Source organism: Martes martes, assembly GCF_963455335.1.
Source record: "Martes martes genome assembly, chromosome: 16".
Classification (NCBI taxonomy): domain Eukaryota; kingdom Metazoa; phylum Chordata; class Mammalia; order Carnivora; family Mustelidae; genus Martes; species Martes martes.
Window position 1 is genome coordinate 28921771 of NC_137904.1, and position 15595 is coordinate 28937365.

Consider the following 15595-nt stretch of genomic DNA (forward strand, 5'->3'; position numbering starts at 1 on the left):
TTCTGTTCTTGTGCTGTGGGCATACAAAGATGATTTCTGCTTTCATGGAGCTTCACATTTAGCCTTGAAAGACAGTAACAGGCTTTTCATGTGTTCTAAGGGTAAAAAATAAAATCGCTGCCCACCCTATGTAAATAAGAAAACACAAACAAAAAGGCTACCGGGATGAACAGCTGGTGCTACTCCATGAGAAGCCGGCCCCAGCGAGCATGGAACTCTTGACCTTACCCCTGGTGGGCCCAGGCGGTCAGTCACACAGCCCTCTGCCTTCCATACCAGCCTCATGTCTTCTGTCCTCGTCAGAAACCCACTGGAATTTAAAAAAAAATTTCCATCTTTTGAAAACATCTGCTAGAAGAATGTTATTGAGAATATGTGAAGAATCTTCACAACTCAATTATAAGAAACAACAGTCATTTAAAAAATGCTTTAATTTGGGGGACCTGGGTGGCTCCATCAGTTAAGCATCTGGTTCTTGATTTGGGCTCAGGTCGTAATCTCAGAGTCGTGGGATGGAGCCCTATGTTGGGCTCCACGCTCAGTGAGGAGTCTGCTTGAGATTCTCTCTCTCCCTCTGCCCCCCGCATGCCAACGCTTGCTCAATCTTTCTAAAATAAATCTTTTAAAAATTAAAAAATGATTATGGACATTGGGGAGGGTATGTGCTATGGTGAGTGCTGTGAAGTGTGTAAAACTGGCGATTTACAGACCTGTACCCCTGGCGCTAAAAATACATTATAAGTTTATAAAAAAATAAAAATATTTTAAAAATTTAAAAATGGGTTTAATTTTCTAAAGAAATTTGAACAGACATTTCAGCAAAAAAGATAGGAGGGTGGTAAATGAGCACATGAAAGGTTGCTTATCATTAGGGAAATGCAAATTTAAAACCACAATTAGGCACCACTAAAATAAAGGAAAAATGTGTATTTAATAAAGGAAAATTTTAACTGACAATATTAAGTATTCGTGAGAATGCAGAACAACTGGAACTCTTGTACATATTGGTGGGAATGTGAAATGAACAGCCACTTTGAAAAAATGTAAACAAGAATGAGATCTTGCTATTTGAAACAACATAGATGGATGAGAAGATATAATGCTAAGTGAAATAAGCCAGTCAGAGAAAGACAAATACCATATGATTTCACTCATATGTGTAATCTAAAAACAAAACAAAGGAACAAAGGAAAAAAGACAAAAAACCAGACTCTTATTACAGAGAACAAAATGATGGTTTGTAGAGGGGAGTTTGATGGGGGTGATGGGTGAAATAGGCAAAAAGGGTTAAAAGAAAAAAGTACACTGATCTAGATGAGCCCTGAGTAATACAGGAAATTGCTGAACCATTATATGGTATACTTGAAGCTGGTATAACACTGTATGTTAATTGTATTTCAATTAAAAGAAAAGTTTAGCACCTTTTAAAAAAAAGATAAAATTAAATTTTTGTGTAGAACCTACAGTTTTCTTCCTGGGAGAAACGAAATATACATCCATACCAAAACCTGTCCACAAATGTCGGTAGCAGCTTTATTCATAATATCCCCAAACCAGAGATGACCCAATTACCTAAATGTCCACCAAGAGACAAACAGATGAACAAATTGTGGTACTTCCATAAAATGGAATACTACGTCACAGCGAACGGAACTTCCGACACCTATATCAGCATAAATGAATCTCAGATGTATTACACTAACTGAAACTAGACTCCAAATACTAGGTAATATATTTATATTTAAATGACATCATAGAAAAGGTAAAACTGTTGAGGCAGAACACAGGGAAGAAGGGAATTGATTATAAAGGAGATGAGGGGAATTTATTTTTAATCTGAGTGTAGTTGTCGTACAGTATCATACTGGTTTCAGGCATACAACATAAGTGCTTCAGCAGTTGTGTACATGATGAAGTGGTCACCACCATACAGCTAGCTACCACCAGTTATCTTAACAAAGTTGTTACCATATTAGGTTTTTAAAAAAGATTCTATTTTTTTGTTTGTCAGGGAGCAAGAGAGCACAAGCAGGGGGAGCAGCAAGCAGAGTAAGAATCAGGCTGTCCCCTGAGCAAGGAGCCCTCTGCAGGACTCAATCCCAGGACCCTGGGATCATGACCTGAGGCAAAGGCAGCCGCTTAACTCACTGAGCTACCCAGGCGCCCACCATATTGTTGACTATATTGCCTATGTTTTACATTACATTCCCATGACTTATTTTTTTTGTAATCAGAAGTTTGTACCTTTTAATCTCCTTCTCCTATTTTCACCCTCCCCCGCACACACTTCCAATGGTGGCAACCACCATTATGTTTCTGGGGGTCTATTTGTTTTTTTAGATTCTGCATATAAATAAAGCCCTTTGGTATTTGTCTTTCTCTGATTTATTTCAGTAAGGATAGTATCTTTTAGGTCCATCCATGTCATCACAAATGGAAAGATTTTTTATGGCTGAGTAATATACTCCGTTACACACACACACACACACACACACACACACACACACACACACACATCTTCACTATCCATTCATCTGTTGATAGACACTTAGGTTGCTTCCATACTGTGGCTATTGTACATAATGCTACAATGAACATAGGAGTGCATGTATCTTTTTGAATTAGTGTTTTCATTTTGTTTGGTTAAATAGCCAGAAGTGGAATTGCTGGGTCATATGGTAATTCTGTTTTTAATTTTTTTGAGGAACCTCCATACAGTGGCTGGTCCCATTTGTGTTCCCATCACCAGTGCATGATGGTTCCCTTTTCTCCTCCTCCTCGTCCAACATTTGTTATTTCTTTTTTCTTTGTTTTTTTTTTTTTAAAGATTTTATTTATTTATTTGAGAGAGAGACAGAGCATGAGAGGAGAGGGGTCAGCGGGAGAAGCAGACTCCCTGCCAAACAGGGAGCCCGATGTGGGACTCGATCCTGGGACTCCAGGATCATGACCTGAGCTGAAGGCAGTCGCTTAACCAACTGAGCCACCCAGGCGCCCCTCTTTGTTTGTTTTTGATACTAGCCATTCTGACGGATATGAGGTTGTATCTTACTGTAGTTTTGGTTTGCATTTCCCTGATGATTAGTGATGTTGAGAATCTTGTCATGTGCCTCTTGGCCATCTATATGTCATCTTTGGAAAATTGTCTATTCAGGTCCTGTGTCTATTTTTTAATTGGATCATTCATTTTTTTGATACTGAGTTCTGTGCATTCTTTCTATATTTTGGATATTTACCTCCTACTGGATATATCATTTGCAAATACTTCCCATTCATTAGGTTGCCTTTTCATGTTGTCGATGGTTTGATTCACTCTGCAAACCCTTTTTAGTTTGATGAAGTTCCACTGGTTTATTTTTGCTTTTCTTGCCTTTGCCTGTGGAGACCAATCCAAAAAAATATTGCTAAAACTGATGTCAAAAATTTACTGCCTATATTTTCTTCTAGGGGTTTATGCTTTCCAGTCTTACATTTAAGTCTTTAAGCCATTTTGAGTGTACTTTTGTGTATGGTGTAAGAAAATAGTCCAGTTTTATTCTTTTGCATGTAGTTGTCCATTTTTTCCAAAACCATTTATTGAAGAGCCTGTCTTTTCCTTATTGTATATTCTTGTCTCCTTTGTTTAAAATTAATTGGCCATGGGTTTATTTCTGAATGCTATATTCTGTTCCATTGATCTGTGTCTGGTTTTGTGCCAATACCATAATCCTTTGATTACATATAGCTTTGTAACATAGTTTGAAATCAGGGAGTGTGATACCTCCAGCTTTTTTTTTCTTTCTCAGGAGTGCTTTGACTAGTTAGGTCTTTCATGGTTTCATAGAAATTTTAGGATTATGTATTCTAATTCTGTGAAAAATACCATTTTGTTAGGGTACTTTGATGGGGATTGCATCGACTCTGTAGATTCCTTTAGCTAATGTGGACATTTTAACAATATTAATTCTTTCAGTCTATGAGTATAGAATATCTGTCCTTTATTTGTGCCTTTTTCAGTTTCTTTCATCAGTGTTTTATAGTTTTCAGAGCACATGTTTTTCACCTCCTTGGTTAAATTTAATTCTAGGCATTTTATTCTTTTTGTTGTAAGTGGGATTGTTTTCTTAATTTCTCTTTCTGCGAGTTCATCATTAGTCTATAGAAATACAACAGATTTCTATATATTAATTTTGTATCCTGGAACTTTATTGAATTCATTTATTAGTTCTAATAGTTTTTTTTTAAGATTTTATTTATTTGAGAGAGAGAGAAGGAGCAGGGGGAAGGGCAGAGGAGAGGGGAGAATCAGACTTTCTGCTGAGCAGGGAATCTGATTGGAGGCTTGATCCCCAGGACTCTGGGATCATGACCTGAGCCAAACAGGCAGACACTTAATGGACTGAGCCATCCAGGTGCCCGAGTTCTAACAGGTTTTTTGGTGGAGTCTTTGGGGTTTTCTGTATAGTATCATGTCATCTGCAAATCATGACAATAAATAGGTATGTTCTTCTTGTCTAAATTTGATGCCTTTTATTTCTTTTTCTTGTCTGATTGCTGTGGCTAGGACTTTCAGTAATATCTTGAATAAAAGTGATGACAGTGTGCATCCTTCTCTTATTTCTGATCTTAGAGGAAAAGTTTTCAGCTTTTCACTATTGAGTATGATGTTAGGTGTGGTTTTGTCATCTATGCCTTTTATTATGTTGAGGTATGTTCTCTCTATACCCATTTTGTTGAGAGTTTTTTATAAATGGGTATTGATTTTTACTAAACGCTTTTCTGTATTTATTGAGATGACCATATGATTCTTATACTTCCTTTTTTTTAATGTGGGGTATTACACTGATTCATTTGCAGATATTGAACCATCCTTGCATCACTGGAATAAATCCCACATGATTATGGTGTATTATTCTTTTAATGTATTGTTGAAATCAGTTTGCTATTCTTTTTTTTTTTTTTTGAGGGTTTTTGCATTTATGTTCATCAGGGATATTAACCTATAAGAGTGTGTGTGTGTGTGTGTGTGATGCTTTGTGGTTTTGTTATCAGGGTAATGCTGGCCTCAGAATGAGTTCAGGAGTAATCTTTTCAATTTTTTGGAATAGTTTGAGAAGGATAGGTATTAACTGTTTTTTAAATGTTTGGTAGAATTCACCTGTGAAGCCATCTGGTCCTGGACTTTTGTTTTTGGGGAGTTTTTTTGTTACTGACTCAATTTCATTAATAGTATTTGGTCTGTTCAGATTTTTTTATTTATTCCTGATTTAGTTTTGGAAGATTGTATGTTTTTAGGAATTTATCCATTTTTTCTAGGTTATCCCATTTGTTGGCATATAATAATTATTCATTGTAGTCTGTTATGATCCTTTATATTTCTGTTGTATTGGATTTAACTTCTCTTTCATTTCTGATTTTATTTATTTGGGCCTCTCTCTTTTTTTTCTTATGAGTCTGGCTAAAGATTTATCAACTTTGTTTTCATTTCTAAGAACCAGCTCTTAGTTTCATTGGTCATTTCTGTTGTCTTTGTAGTCTGTTTCATTTTATTTCCACTCTGATCTTTATTATATACTTCTTTCCACTAATCATGGGCTTTGTTTGTCCTTTTTCTAGTTTATTAGGTTTAAGGTTAGGTTGTTATGTGAGTTTTGTTGTTGTTGTTTACTGGAGTAGGCCTACATTGCTATGAACTTACCCCCCTTAGAACTGTTTTTGCTGTATCCTGTAGATTTTGGAATGTTGTGTTTCCATCTTCATTCGTCTCAAGGTATTTTTTTTATTTCCTCTTTGATTTCTTCAGTGACCCATTGGTTGTTTAGTAGTGAGTTTATTGTTTATCCTCCACATGTTTGTATTTTTTTCCAGTTTTCTTCTTGTAATTGATTTCAAGTATGTACCATTGTGGTCAGAAAAGATGCTTGGTATGATTTCAGTCTTCTTAAATTTATTGGAACTTGTTTTGTGGCCTCACATATGATCTGTCTTGGAGGCTGTTCCATGTGCATTTGAAATGAATGTGTATTCTGCTGGTTTTGAATGGAATATTATACACATACAACCACACACACACACACACACACATCTATTAGGTCCATCTGGTGTAATGTGTCATTCAAAACCACTGTTTCTTTGTTGATTTTTCTGTCTGGGTGATTTATCCGTTGATACAAGTGAGGTATTAAAGTCCCCTGCTATTATTGTATTACTGTCAATTTCTCCCTTTATATTGGTTAATATTTGTTTATATATTTAGGTGCCCCTATGTTGTGTGTGTAGATATTTGAAATTGTTATATCCTCTTGTTGGATTGATCCCTTTACCATTATGTAATGCCCTTCTTTGTGACTTGTTACAGTATTTGTTTTAAAGTCTATCTTGTCTGGTATAAGTATTGCTACCACAGATTTCTTTTATTTCCATTTGTGTGGGATATCTTTTTCCATCCCTTCACTTTCAGTCTGTGTGTGTCTTTAGATCTGAAGTGAGTCTCTTGTAGGCAGCATATAAGTGGTCTTTTTTTTTTTTTTTTAAGTCCATTCAGCCAGTCTTTTGATTGGAGCATTTAGTCCATTTATGTTTAAAGTAATTATTGATAGATATGTACTTATTGCCATTTTGTTGATTGTTCTCTGGATATTTTTGTAGATCATCTCTGTTACTCTCTTCTCTTGCTCTCTTGTTTTATGATTTGGTGACTTCTTTAATGTTATATTGGCATCCTTTATCTTCTGTGTATCTACTATTGATATTTGGTTTGGGGTTACCACACGGTTCATATATGACATCCTGTGTATATAAGGCTACTTTAAGTTGATGGTCACTTAAGTTCAAGTGCATTCTAAAAGCACTGCGTTTCCATCCCCCAACCCACATTTTATGTTTTTGATGTCATCTTTTATATCTTACTATTTTGTGTATCTTTTTTTGTTAAGATTTTATTTATTTATTTGACAGACAGAGATCACAAGTGGGCAGAGAGGCAGGCAGAGAGAGAGGAGGAAGCAGGCTCCCCGTGGAGCAGAGAGCCCAACGTGGGGCTCGATCTCAGGACCCCGGGATCACGACCTGAGCCAAAGGCAGAGGTTTTAACCCACTGAGCCACCCAGGCGCCCATATATCTTACTATTTTGTGTATCTTTTGACCTCTATTGTAGGTCTAGATGATTTTTATTACTTTTGTCTTTTAACCTTCATACTAATTATGTAGGTAGTTGATCCACTACCTTTACCATATTTTGGCCTTTACCAGTTAGATATTTTCCTTTATAATAATTTTAATAATTTTTCTATTTCTAGTGATGGCCTTTTCTTTTCCATTTAAAGTCCCTTTAATATTTCTTGCTAAGGCTGGTTTGGTGATGATGAACTCCTTTAGCTCTTGCTTTCTGGGAAACCCCTTATCTCTTCTATTCTGAGTGATAACCTTGCTGGGTGAACTATTCTTGGTTGTAAGTTCTTCCCTCTCAGCACTTTGAATATATCATGCCACTCCCTTCTGGCCTGTAAAGTTTATGCTAAAAAATCAGCTCATGCGTGGATGGAATTAGAGGGTATTATGCTGAGTGAAATAAGTCAATCAGAGAAAGACAATTATCATATGATCTCTCCGATAGGAGGAATTTAAGAAGCAGGGAAGGGGGTCATGGGAGGTAGGGAAGGAAAAAATGAAACAAGATGGGATTGGGAGGGAGACAAACCGTAAGACACTCAGTCTCATGAAACAAACTGAGGGCTGCTGGGGGTGGGGTGGTAGGGATAGGGTGGCTGGGTTATGAACAGTGGAGACAGTATGTGCTATGGTGAGTCCTGTGAAATGTGTAAGCCTGATGATTCACAGACCTGTACCCCTGGGGCAAATAATACATTATATGTTAATTTTAAAAATAAAAATAAAAAGTTTTTAAAAATCAGCTCATGGCCTTATGGGGGTCTCCTTGTACGTAATAAATTTTTCTCTTACTTCTCTTACTTCCCTTAAGATTCCCTCTTTAACTACTAACACTTTGATTATGGTGTGTTATAATTAATATAGTGATGTATAGTATAGTATTATGTCTTGGTGTGGATCTCTGTGGGTTCATTTTATTTGGGACTGTGTTTCCTGGACTTGGATGTCTGCGTCCTTCCCCAGGTTAGGGAAATTTTCATCCATTATTTCTTCAAATAGGTTTTCTGTTCCTTTCCTTTTCTCTTTTCCTTCTGGGACCCCTACAGTGCAAATGTTAGTATGCTTGCTGTTGTCCTAGAAGTCCCTGAAACTATCCTAATTTTTTCATTCTTTTTTTCTTTTTGCTGTTCTCGTTGTGTGGGTTCCACTAGTCTTATCTTCCATATTGCTGATCCACTCTTCTGCATTATCTAATCTGCTATTGATTCTCTCTAGTGTATTTTTCATTTCAATTATTGTATTCTTCTGATTTGTTCTTTTTTATATTTTTTATATTTTCTCTGTTCTTCCATTTTCTTGAGTTAAATAGCATCTTTATGGTCATTACTTCGAACTCTTTATCTGATAGATTGCTTATCTCCATTTCATTTAGTTCGTTTCCTGGGATTTTCATCTTACTCTTTAATTTGGAATGTGTTCTCTTGTCTCTTCATTTTGCTTAACTCTCTGTGTTTATTTTTATGTATTAGGTAGATCACTTTTATCTCCTCGTCTTAAAAAAGTGTCTTTATGTAGAGACTATCCTTTGGAGCCAGTAGCACAAAACCACCCTGTTCACTCAATCCAGGTACCCCCCTGGGGTGTCCCCTGTGGGCTACATGCACCTTCCTGTTGGGGCTGAGCAAAGTTAGTGCAGACTTGCTAGTGTGTGAGGCTGGCTCCTCAGGGTTTTGCTCTGGTATTGGGGGAAATGAGGAGTCCACAGGGGGATGCTGGAGTGTGGTGAGTAGTGCTAGCACAGGAGATGGAGAATGTCAGAACTGTCTCTCACCACTACCGGGCCAACTAGATAGAAGAGGGGATGAAACTGGTGCCTGCTGATGCTTCCTTCCCCAGAGAATATTCCAACAGATCTCTGCCCCTCTAGCACATGCCCTAAAATTAGTCAGTGAATGTCCTTCACATGTAACTCCGATGCTTTTCAAACTACTGCCTCTACACTGGGATTTGGAGGTAGTAAAATTATGTGAGCCCTTCATGTACAGTCTGTTTCCTGCTGCCCTCCTGGACATAAGCCCTACTGGATTTCAAAGCCAGATGTTATAGGAGCTCTGCTTGCTGCTGCAGGTCCCCTGAACTGAGGACCCTAGTGTGGGGCCTGGACCCCTTATTCCTCAGGGAGGGCCTCTGTAGTTGCAATACCCCTCCCACTGTAGGTCACCATGCTATGGGTGTGAGTCCTGACTAGACCTAATACTGCCCTGCCCACTCATCTTGATGTGGCTTTTTCTTTATATTCTTAGTTGTATAAAATCTCTTCTGTTAGACTTCAGTTCATTTTCAGAGATAGTTTTTCTATATGTAGTCATTGTTCTGGTTTGTTTGTGGGAGGATGTGAACTCATAATCTTCCTGCGCTGCCATCTTGATCCCGCCTCCTAGAGGGAAGCTTTTGGGGTAATCTTGATGGTGGTTATATGAGTGTATATATTTGTCTAAATTCATAAAATTCTACACCTAAGAATGATTTTTCTGTATGTAAGTTATACCTCAATAAACTAGATTTTTTATAAAAATTTCCATATTTGGAAGCAATTTATTTTCAATACATTCAAGTCTGTAGGTCAATGAACAGTTGTTGGATCCCTGAGAGAAGTGATTTCTCTTTGGCAATCAGTTTTCACTCTGGAAGCCTATGCCTTTTCTCATACGTTTGACAGGCAAACAGTCATGTGGCTCTTCTCTACCCCCATTACATTAAAAATGCATTTCTGTTCCTCACACAGTCCACCTTCAAATCCTTGTCATCCTTCTGCATCTAACTCATGACTCTGTTTGCCCCACTCCTCAGTAAGCAGAGGTCTTCCAGTGGCCTATATCTCAGTCTCCCCTTGGTATATCTTCTTCCATCACTGGTTGCCCTGTCCCTTTCTTTACTCCCAGTTTACGCATCAGCAGACCCAATCACTTCATAATACTGCTGTGTGTGGAGAAGGTTTTGGTCTTGCAGTGGATGGTCTTGAATCCAGTTTCGGCTCAGGTTGGAGGCTTTCCTATCCTATGCCAGCAGTAGTTCACTGTGCCCCTTCTCTATCCCCAACCCTAGACTACCAGCTACCAACCAGCACTCCAGTTTGCCAGTGACAAGTGGCAATGAAGAGGGGAGAGGGAGTTGTAACCTGAGTCTGCGTATCAAGAGGCTGTGTTTTGGGAACCCCCAAACGTTCTGGTTGCATAGGCTCCAGTTCTGTCTCCCTAGAGATTTAATTCCATTCACCCTTGGATATATTCCTGTAGAAACATTTACACAGTAATATGTGCTGCACCACTTAAAATTGTTAATTGGAGATTGAATTACTTGTCAGCTTTTAAAAATGTAGTCCTCTCAGGTCAGGGAGGAGGGTGTTAGCAGCATGAGTAGATGAGCTATTGCATTTTTTTCTCTCCCTTCCTCTTTTCTCCCCCCCTCCCTTTTCCTCTCTCATTCTTCCTCCTTTCTTTTGTCCCTATTTTACCAATTTTTTCCTGCTTCCACTTCTTTTTTTTCCCCCTGTCTCTCTTTCTGCCTTAGCCAAACCTTTATCCATAACCTGACAGATCCCACGGTGACTTGAATATCTAGAATCATGAACGAAGTCCAGTAATGATAATTGCCCAGGAAACATACAAAACCCTGCCTTACATCCTCTTGAGGATGGAAATACCCTAATGAGAGGTAGGATTGCAGCAAGGACTCAGTTTGTGTAGCCTAAATTCTTAGATGCAAGAGGAATTTTATACTTCCTGTTTCTTTAAATAGAAGCTTGCCCTGACCCAAGAACTGTTTAAAGGGGGAAAGATTGGCTAAAGGGGGAAAAGCAGCAGTAGATTTCATTTTTTATTCCACCGATATGCATCATTATTTTTCACATCTTCAGCACACAATTGCAAATATTTGCCTGTAAGTCTAAAGGCCCCCAACCTAATGTGTCTATCAGGACAAAGGCAGTTTTTCTTAAAAAATTGAGCTAAGTTGCATCTATGAAACTTGGAAATCTCCATGCCTTTGCTGACAAATATCCGGACAAGTAAATACTATACTCATTCAGTGTTCCACAGTGATTTCATTTGCACAAAACCTCACAATGCTCTGCCACTTCAGTCAAACGTCTGGAGCACTAGGGAAAGGAAGAACGTGTTTATCTTGATCTCCAAAAAGGGATTTAAGGGAGAGAGCAGGCGGTATATTAGCCTGTTTTCATTGCCTGTCAGCTGTGGTAAACCTGAGCTGTCTGCGGTGTCTCTAGATAAGCAGCAACAGCAGCAGCGGCCTTAGCATGTATGTATGACTGCGTTCATTTGTACTTCTTATGTATCTCGAAATTTCTAGAGGCCGTGTTGCATCTTCGGTGGAGCCTTTAACAACTGTGTCTCTGCTAATCGCTGGCTTTTATGTGGGGCCCTTAATTCTCAGGTCTGCCCGCTGCAATGAATGGAGAGTTGGATGAGGCTTATGTTTATATCCAGTGGATGAAGATCCTCTTTCCCCTCCGAGTCAGCCCTGGCTTAGTTCTGTGCGTGTGGGCACTCCAGCAGACAACCCTGAGGGTCTGCCTCCTCCTAATCTTTTATGGTTCTGCGTCACCACCTAAACCTGGGGAGCAGCAAAGTGGGGCCTCGGGAGCCACCCCTCTTGGAGTGGCTCCTGTGTTTAAATATGGTTACTGATGCTTGATGGGAAGATAAATTAAAAAGTTTGCAACACGCAGTAGAAAATGAGAGACAAGTAATTTGGGAAGGCGGGAAATGGCCAGCAACTGGATTTATATAGCTATGTATATGTCACGGCTGAAAAACTGACGAACAAAGCTCACCTCCTTCATAAAAATACTGTCAGTGAGGTTCGTTTACCCCCCATTTTTCTGTGAAAGGTTGGTAGGGCAATACTGAAGAATAAAACAGTGGTCCTGCCTCTGTGGGCTCTTCTCTTTGCCTTCCTAGATGCCGATCAGGGTTTGCATAACTGCTCCGGCGTGATCATTTCAGAGTTAGGCAGAATGGATTTGGTCCTCGCCCAGATTCTGCTTCTTTGGTTGGAGCTTTTGTGGTGAAGTATTCTAAAATCATTAAAACCACTTGAGTCAGCAACGACCCCTGTAAATCAGGAGCTATTGTGTGCACCCTCATTCTCCCGGTGCGTGCTCCAGACATACGGTCACTGAAGATGAACTGGAGGCTCCTGCTTTCTCTTCAACGACTGTAAAGTAGCTATGATTGTTAGCATTTGTTTGTGATTACTGAAGCAGGTTTCATTTCTGCGTGTCCTTCCCTCCCCGCCCCTACCCCCTAAGATAAGGCCAGTCACAGAGAGCCATTTGGAGACTCTATTAGTCTAGCCTATAATTTTTCCTTTTAATTTCCGAAGTAAATGAATTTTCTCACATGACAAACATTTCTTTAGTCCAGAAATAGTGTCCTTGGTCGTGGTAAGCCCTGGTGAGGTTTCTTTCTGAATCCAAACACTACCTTTTCAGAACAACGCCAACACGTCAGAAGCTGAGTTTTTCTTGTAAGGGGAAGATGTCCTAGGTGATTAAACTCTTGCTCTCTCCAAGTTTGTCTCCCGTTAATTTATAGGAGTAGGGAGTGGAATGGGCGAGTGGCAGAGCCTCCAAGGGTAGCGCCAGTCCTGGATGCTCTTGCCTTTCGAAATGAGGGACAAAGATGTGTGAGGAAGATGTATTTGAACAGCCAAGCAGCTCTTGGTCCGCTTTGGTCCCTTTGCCAAGATTGGTCCTTCTTCCGTCCATCACTCCTTTTGCAAGGGTGTGAGGTTCTAAGCAAGTGGACATTAATCAAGTACTAGAAATAGTGTTTCCAACGAAAGAAAACCATCTTTCTGAGTAGGAAGCGGCCCCAGCTCTCTCCTAGGCGGCAAGGAGTTCCTGGCTCCTGACAGATTGTGAACATCAGATATTCAGGGTCAGTGCAGTGTCTCCTTTTTATTTCTTTTCCCCCTTTCCAATTTTATTTTAATAATTAAAAATACTGCTGATCACACTGAATGACTTCTGGCAGAGAGGCAGTCTGTCCCAGAAGGACCAGTTGTGGGCCATCGGGTTTATGACGTCCATAAAACCAGAGCCAGATCAGAGCATGGCCTCCCTGAGTGACAGGGGTTTTGCTTCCACCAGGGTCCCCCCATCAACTGACTGCTTTGGGCATTTGTTTTCGGTTGGTTTTTTGTTCTGTTTTGTTTCCTGATGCATGTGCGACTATACATGTGTGCACACATTTAAAGATATAAATGAAACAGGTATGTAATGCCCTCTGCCTGTTAGAAAGACTAAAGCCATCAAAATAACAAACGGCGTGTATTTGCTAGAATGTCAAAGTTATGAGTTTATTTTGTAATGATGTGCTCCTGCCTTCATGAGGTAAACTGGCCGTGGCGGAGGTGTTATTAGTAATATGGACTCAGTGGAGCAGAAAGCCGAGTGACCGAGAGATCAGTGTATCAGTCAGAGAGAGGGCAAATGGAAAGAGACAGCAGGAGAATGAGAAAGGAGCCACAGTGCCTGGGCTGAGATTAAAGAGAGACTGAGAGGAGGAGGGGGAGCCCAGTGGTCACATTCGGTCTCCCCTGTTCCTGGGGCTCCTTCAGAGGAGTTGCCGGCGTGTCGCTCAGCTCAGGGCTGTCTGCAAAGACTGGTCTCTGCGCTTCCTCACCAAGGAAAGCAGTTTTGCTCTCCATATTCCTTTCTGAAGAGTCTCTTCCTCCCCCTGTCTCGCTGAAGTTAAGAGGAGCGGAGGCCAGCTGGGTCACACTGAAGTGATGACTTTGGTCGCCAACTTCCTCATCCTTTGGAGGGACTTGATGTCAGGGCTGACCCAGCATGGGGGGAACATCTCAAAGCTCCTATCAAGAAGGGGCAAGATGGGAATATACAGGTAGAGTTTACTGGCCTTCCCTTTATTAGATTCTTCCCAGAGACTGAAAATGAATAAAAGCTACTAAGGAAGCAAATTTGTGTTGTGGTTATTTTCTGAAGGAGGAGGGGAGAGGAAAGAGAAAAGGTAAAACACAGTAAGCGCTCCACAACTGCTTCGAGCTCTCCAGGGCTACCCCAGATGACTGGCAATTACTACACACTCAGCAGTTTGCAACAGTCAGTGATCAGGCTGCCCGGCTTCCATTGCTGGGTCAGAAAACCTCCCTCCCTCAAAGAAATTATTAACCAGTCTTCTAGGGAGAAAGAAACCCTGCAATTTCTAAGTCCATGAATATTTTTTCTTCCTATTTTTTTCTCCTTCTTTAAAGGAAACTTTGTGGTTTCCAGTTGCACGTGCCTTTCATACTCCCATGGGTTAAACTCCTCCAGGGATACACCAGGGATGGAGGCCCTCTGTATTTCCTGGAACCTTGGGAGAGAAGGACAGAGGAGAGGCAGGCTTGGGTATAAATCACTGCGCTCCACCCAGCACACAAAGACGACTTTAGGCTCCAGGGTTCATGTATGGATGAGTTGTTTCAGGATTTTGCCAGCCTTAGGACTTGTGTATAGGGACTAGCTTTAAAAATCAAATGTAAGGGGGGAAAGTAATCCTTTAAAAATATTAAGGACCCAAACCTCACAGCATTTAAGTGAGACTTGTTGCGAAAGATTGTCAGAAGACAGGCATGTTTCCTCTCTGTGTATATGTGCAGCAGTTCACTGGCCTGCAGATGTGGGGGTAGTCCACCCTTCCGGGTCACAGCCTCTGCCCCCCACCACAGTTCTGGCTGACTTGAAGTATGCTAACACCTGTCTGTGGCAGCTAGGAGAGAGAGGGAGAGGCTTACTGGTTTTTAAGTTGCAACAGTATTATGTTAAAAAAAAAAAAAAAAGCCTTTTTTATTTTCTCAGCTTTCTTTTTAAGACAAAGGTCCAGACAGTCCCTCCGAACAACACACAGAGGCTGGATGGAATCTGTGTCTCGTGGAGGAAAGAACCCATTTTAGTGAGAATCACGAAATAGACTTTGCCTTTATTTATGTCAAGACAAATGTCTTTTCTCCTGCTTGTCTCTCCAGGTCCTTGGGCGGGAAGTATACACCTCCAACAACCAGCTCGGGGGCATCCAGATTATGCACAACAATGGGGTGACCCACAACATCGTTTGCGATGACTTTGAAGGGGTTTTCACTGTCCTGCACTGGCTGTCTTACATGCCCAAGGTGAGCCCTTCCCATCCAGCAGACAGAGCCCCCAGAACCCGGCCTTCCCACCACAGCTCACACGGCCTCTGTGTTTGGGATCTCTTCTTTATGGTGGAGAAACTGTTTTATGAAATACTCCTCTGGAAGTTACTGGTTTCTCTTTTTCTTGCAGCCATCTTTGGGCTTCTAGCTTTAAATTGCCTTTGGATTTCATCGGTTAGGTCCCCAGTCAGAAGCCTTCATGGTCCATCTGGGCTCAGATCACTGTGGGTTTTTTTCTTTGTAATAGCCATCCATCCCCCAGGAAGCTTCCCATAAAGTGTGGGT

At 40.4% G+C, this 15595-nt stretch overlaps 1 protein-coding gene across 1 annotated transcript in view; it reads left to right on the forward strand.

Moving 5' to 3' along the window:
• ACACA (acetyl-CoA carboxylase alpha) overlaps nt 1-15595 on the forward strand; it is a 236320-nt gene that overhangs the window by 179224 nt on the left and 41501 nt on the right. The window contains 1 exon segment of the mRNA XM_080825443.1: nt 15143-15286. Within this exon segment, the coding sequence (XP_080681569.1) occupies nt 15143-15286 (144 nt within the window).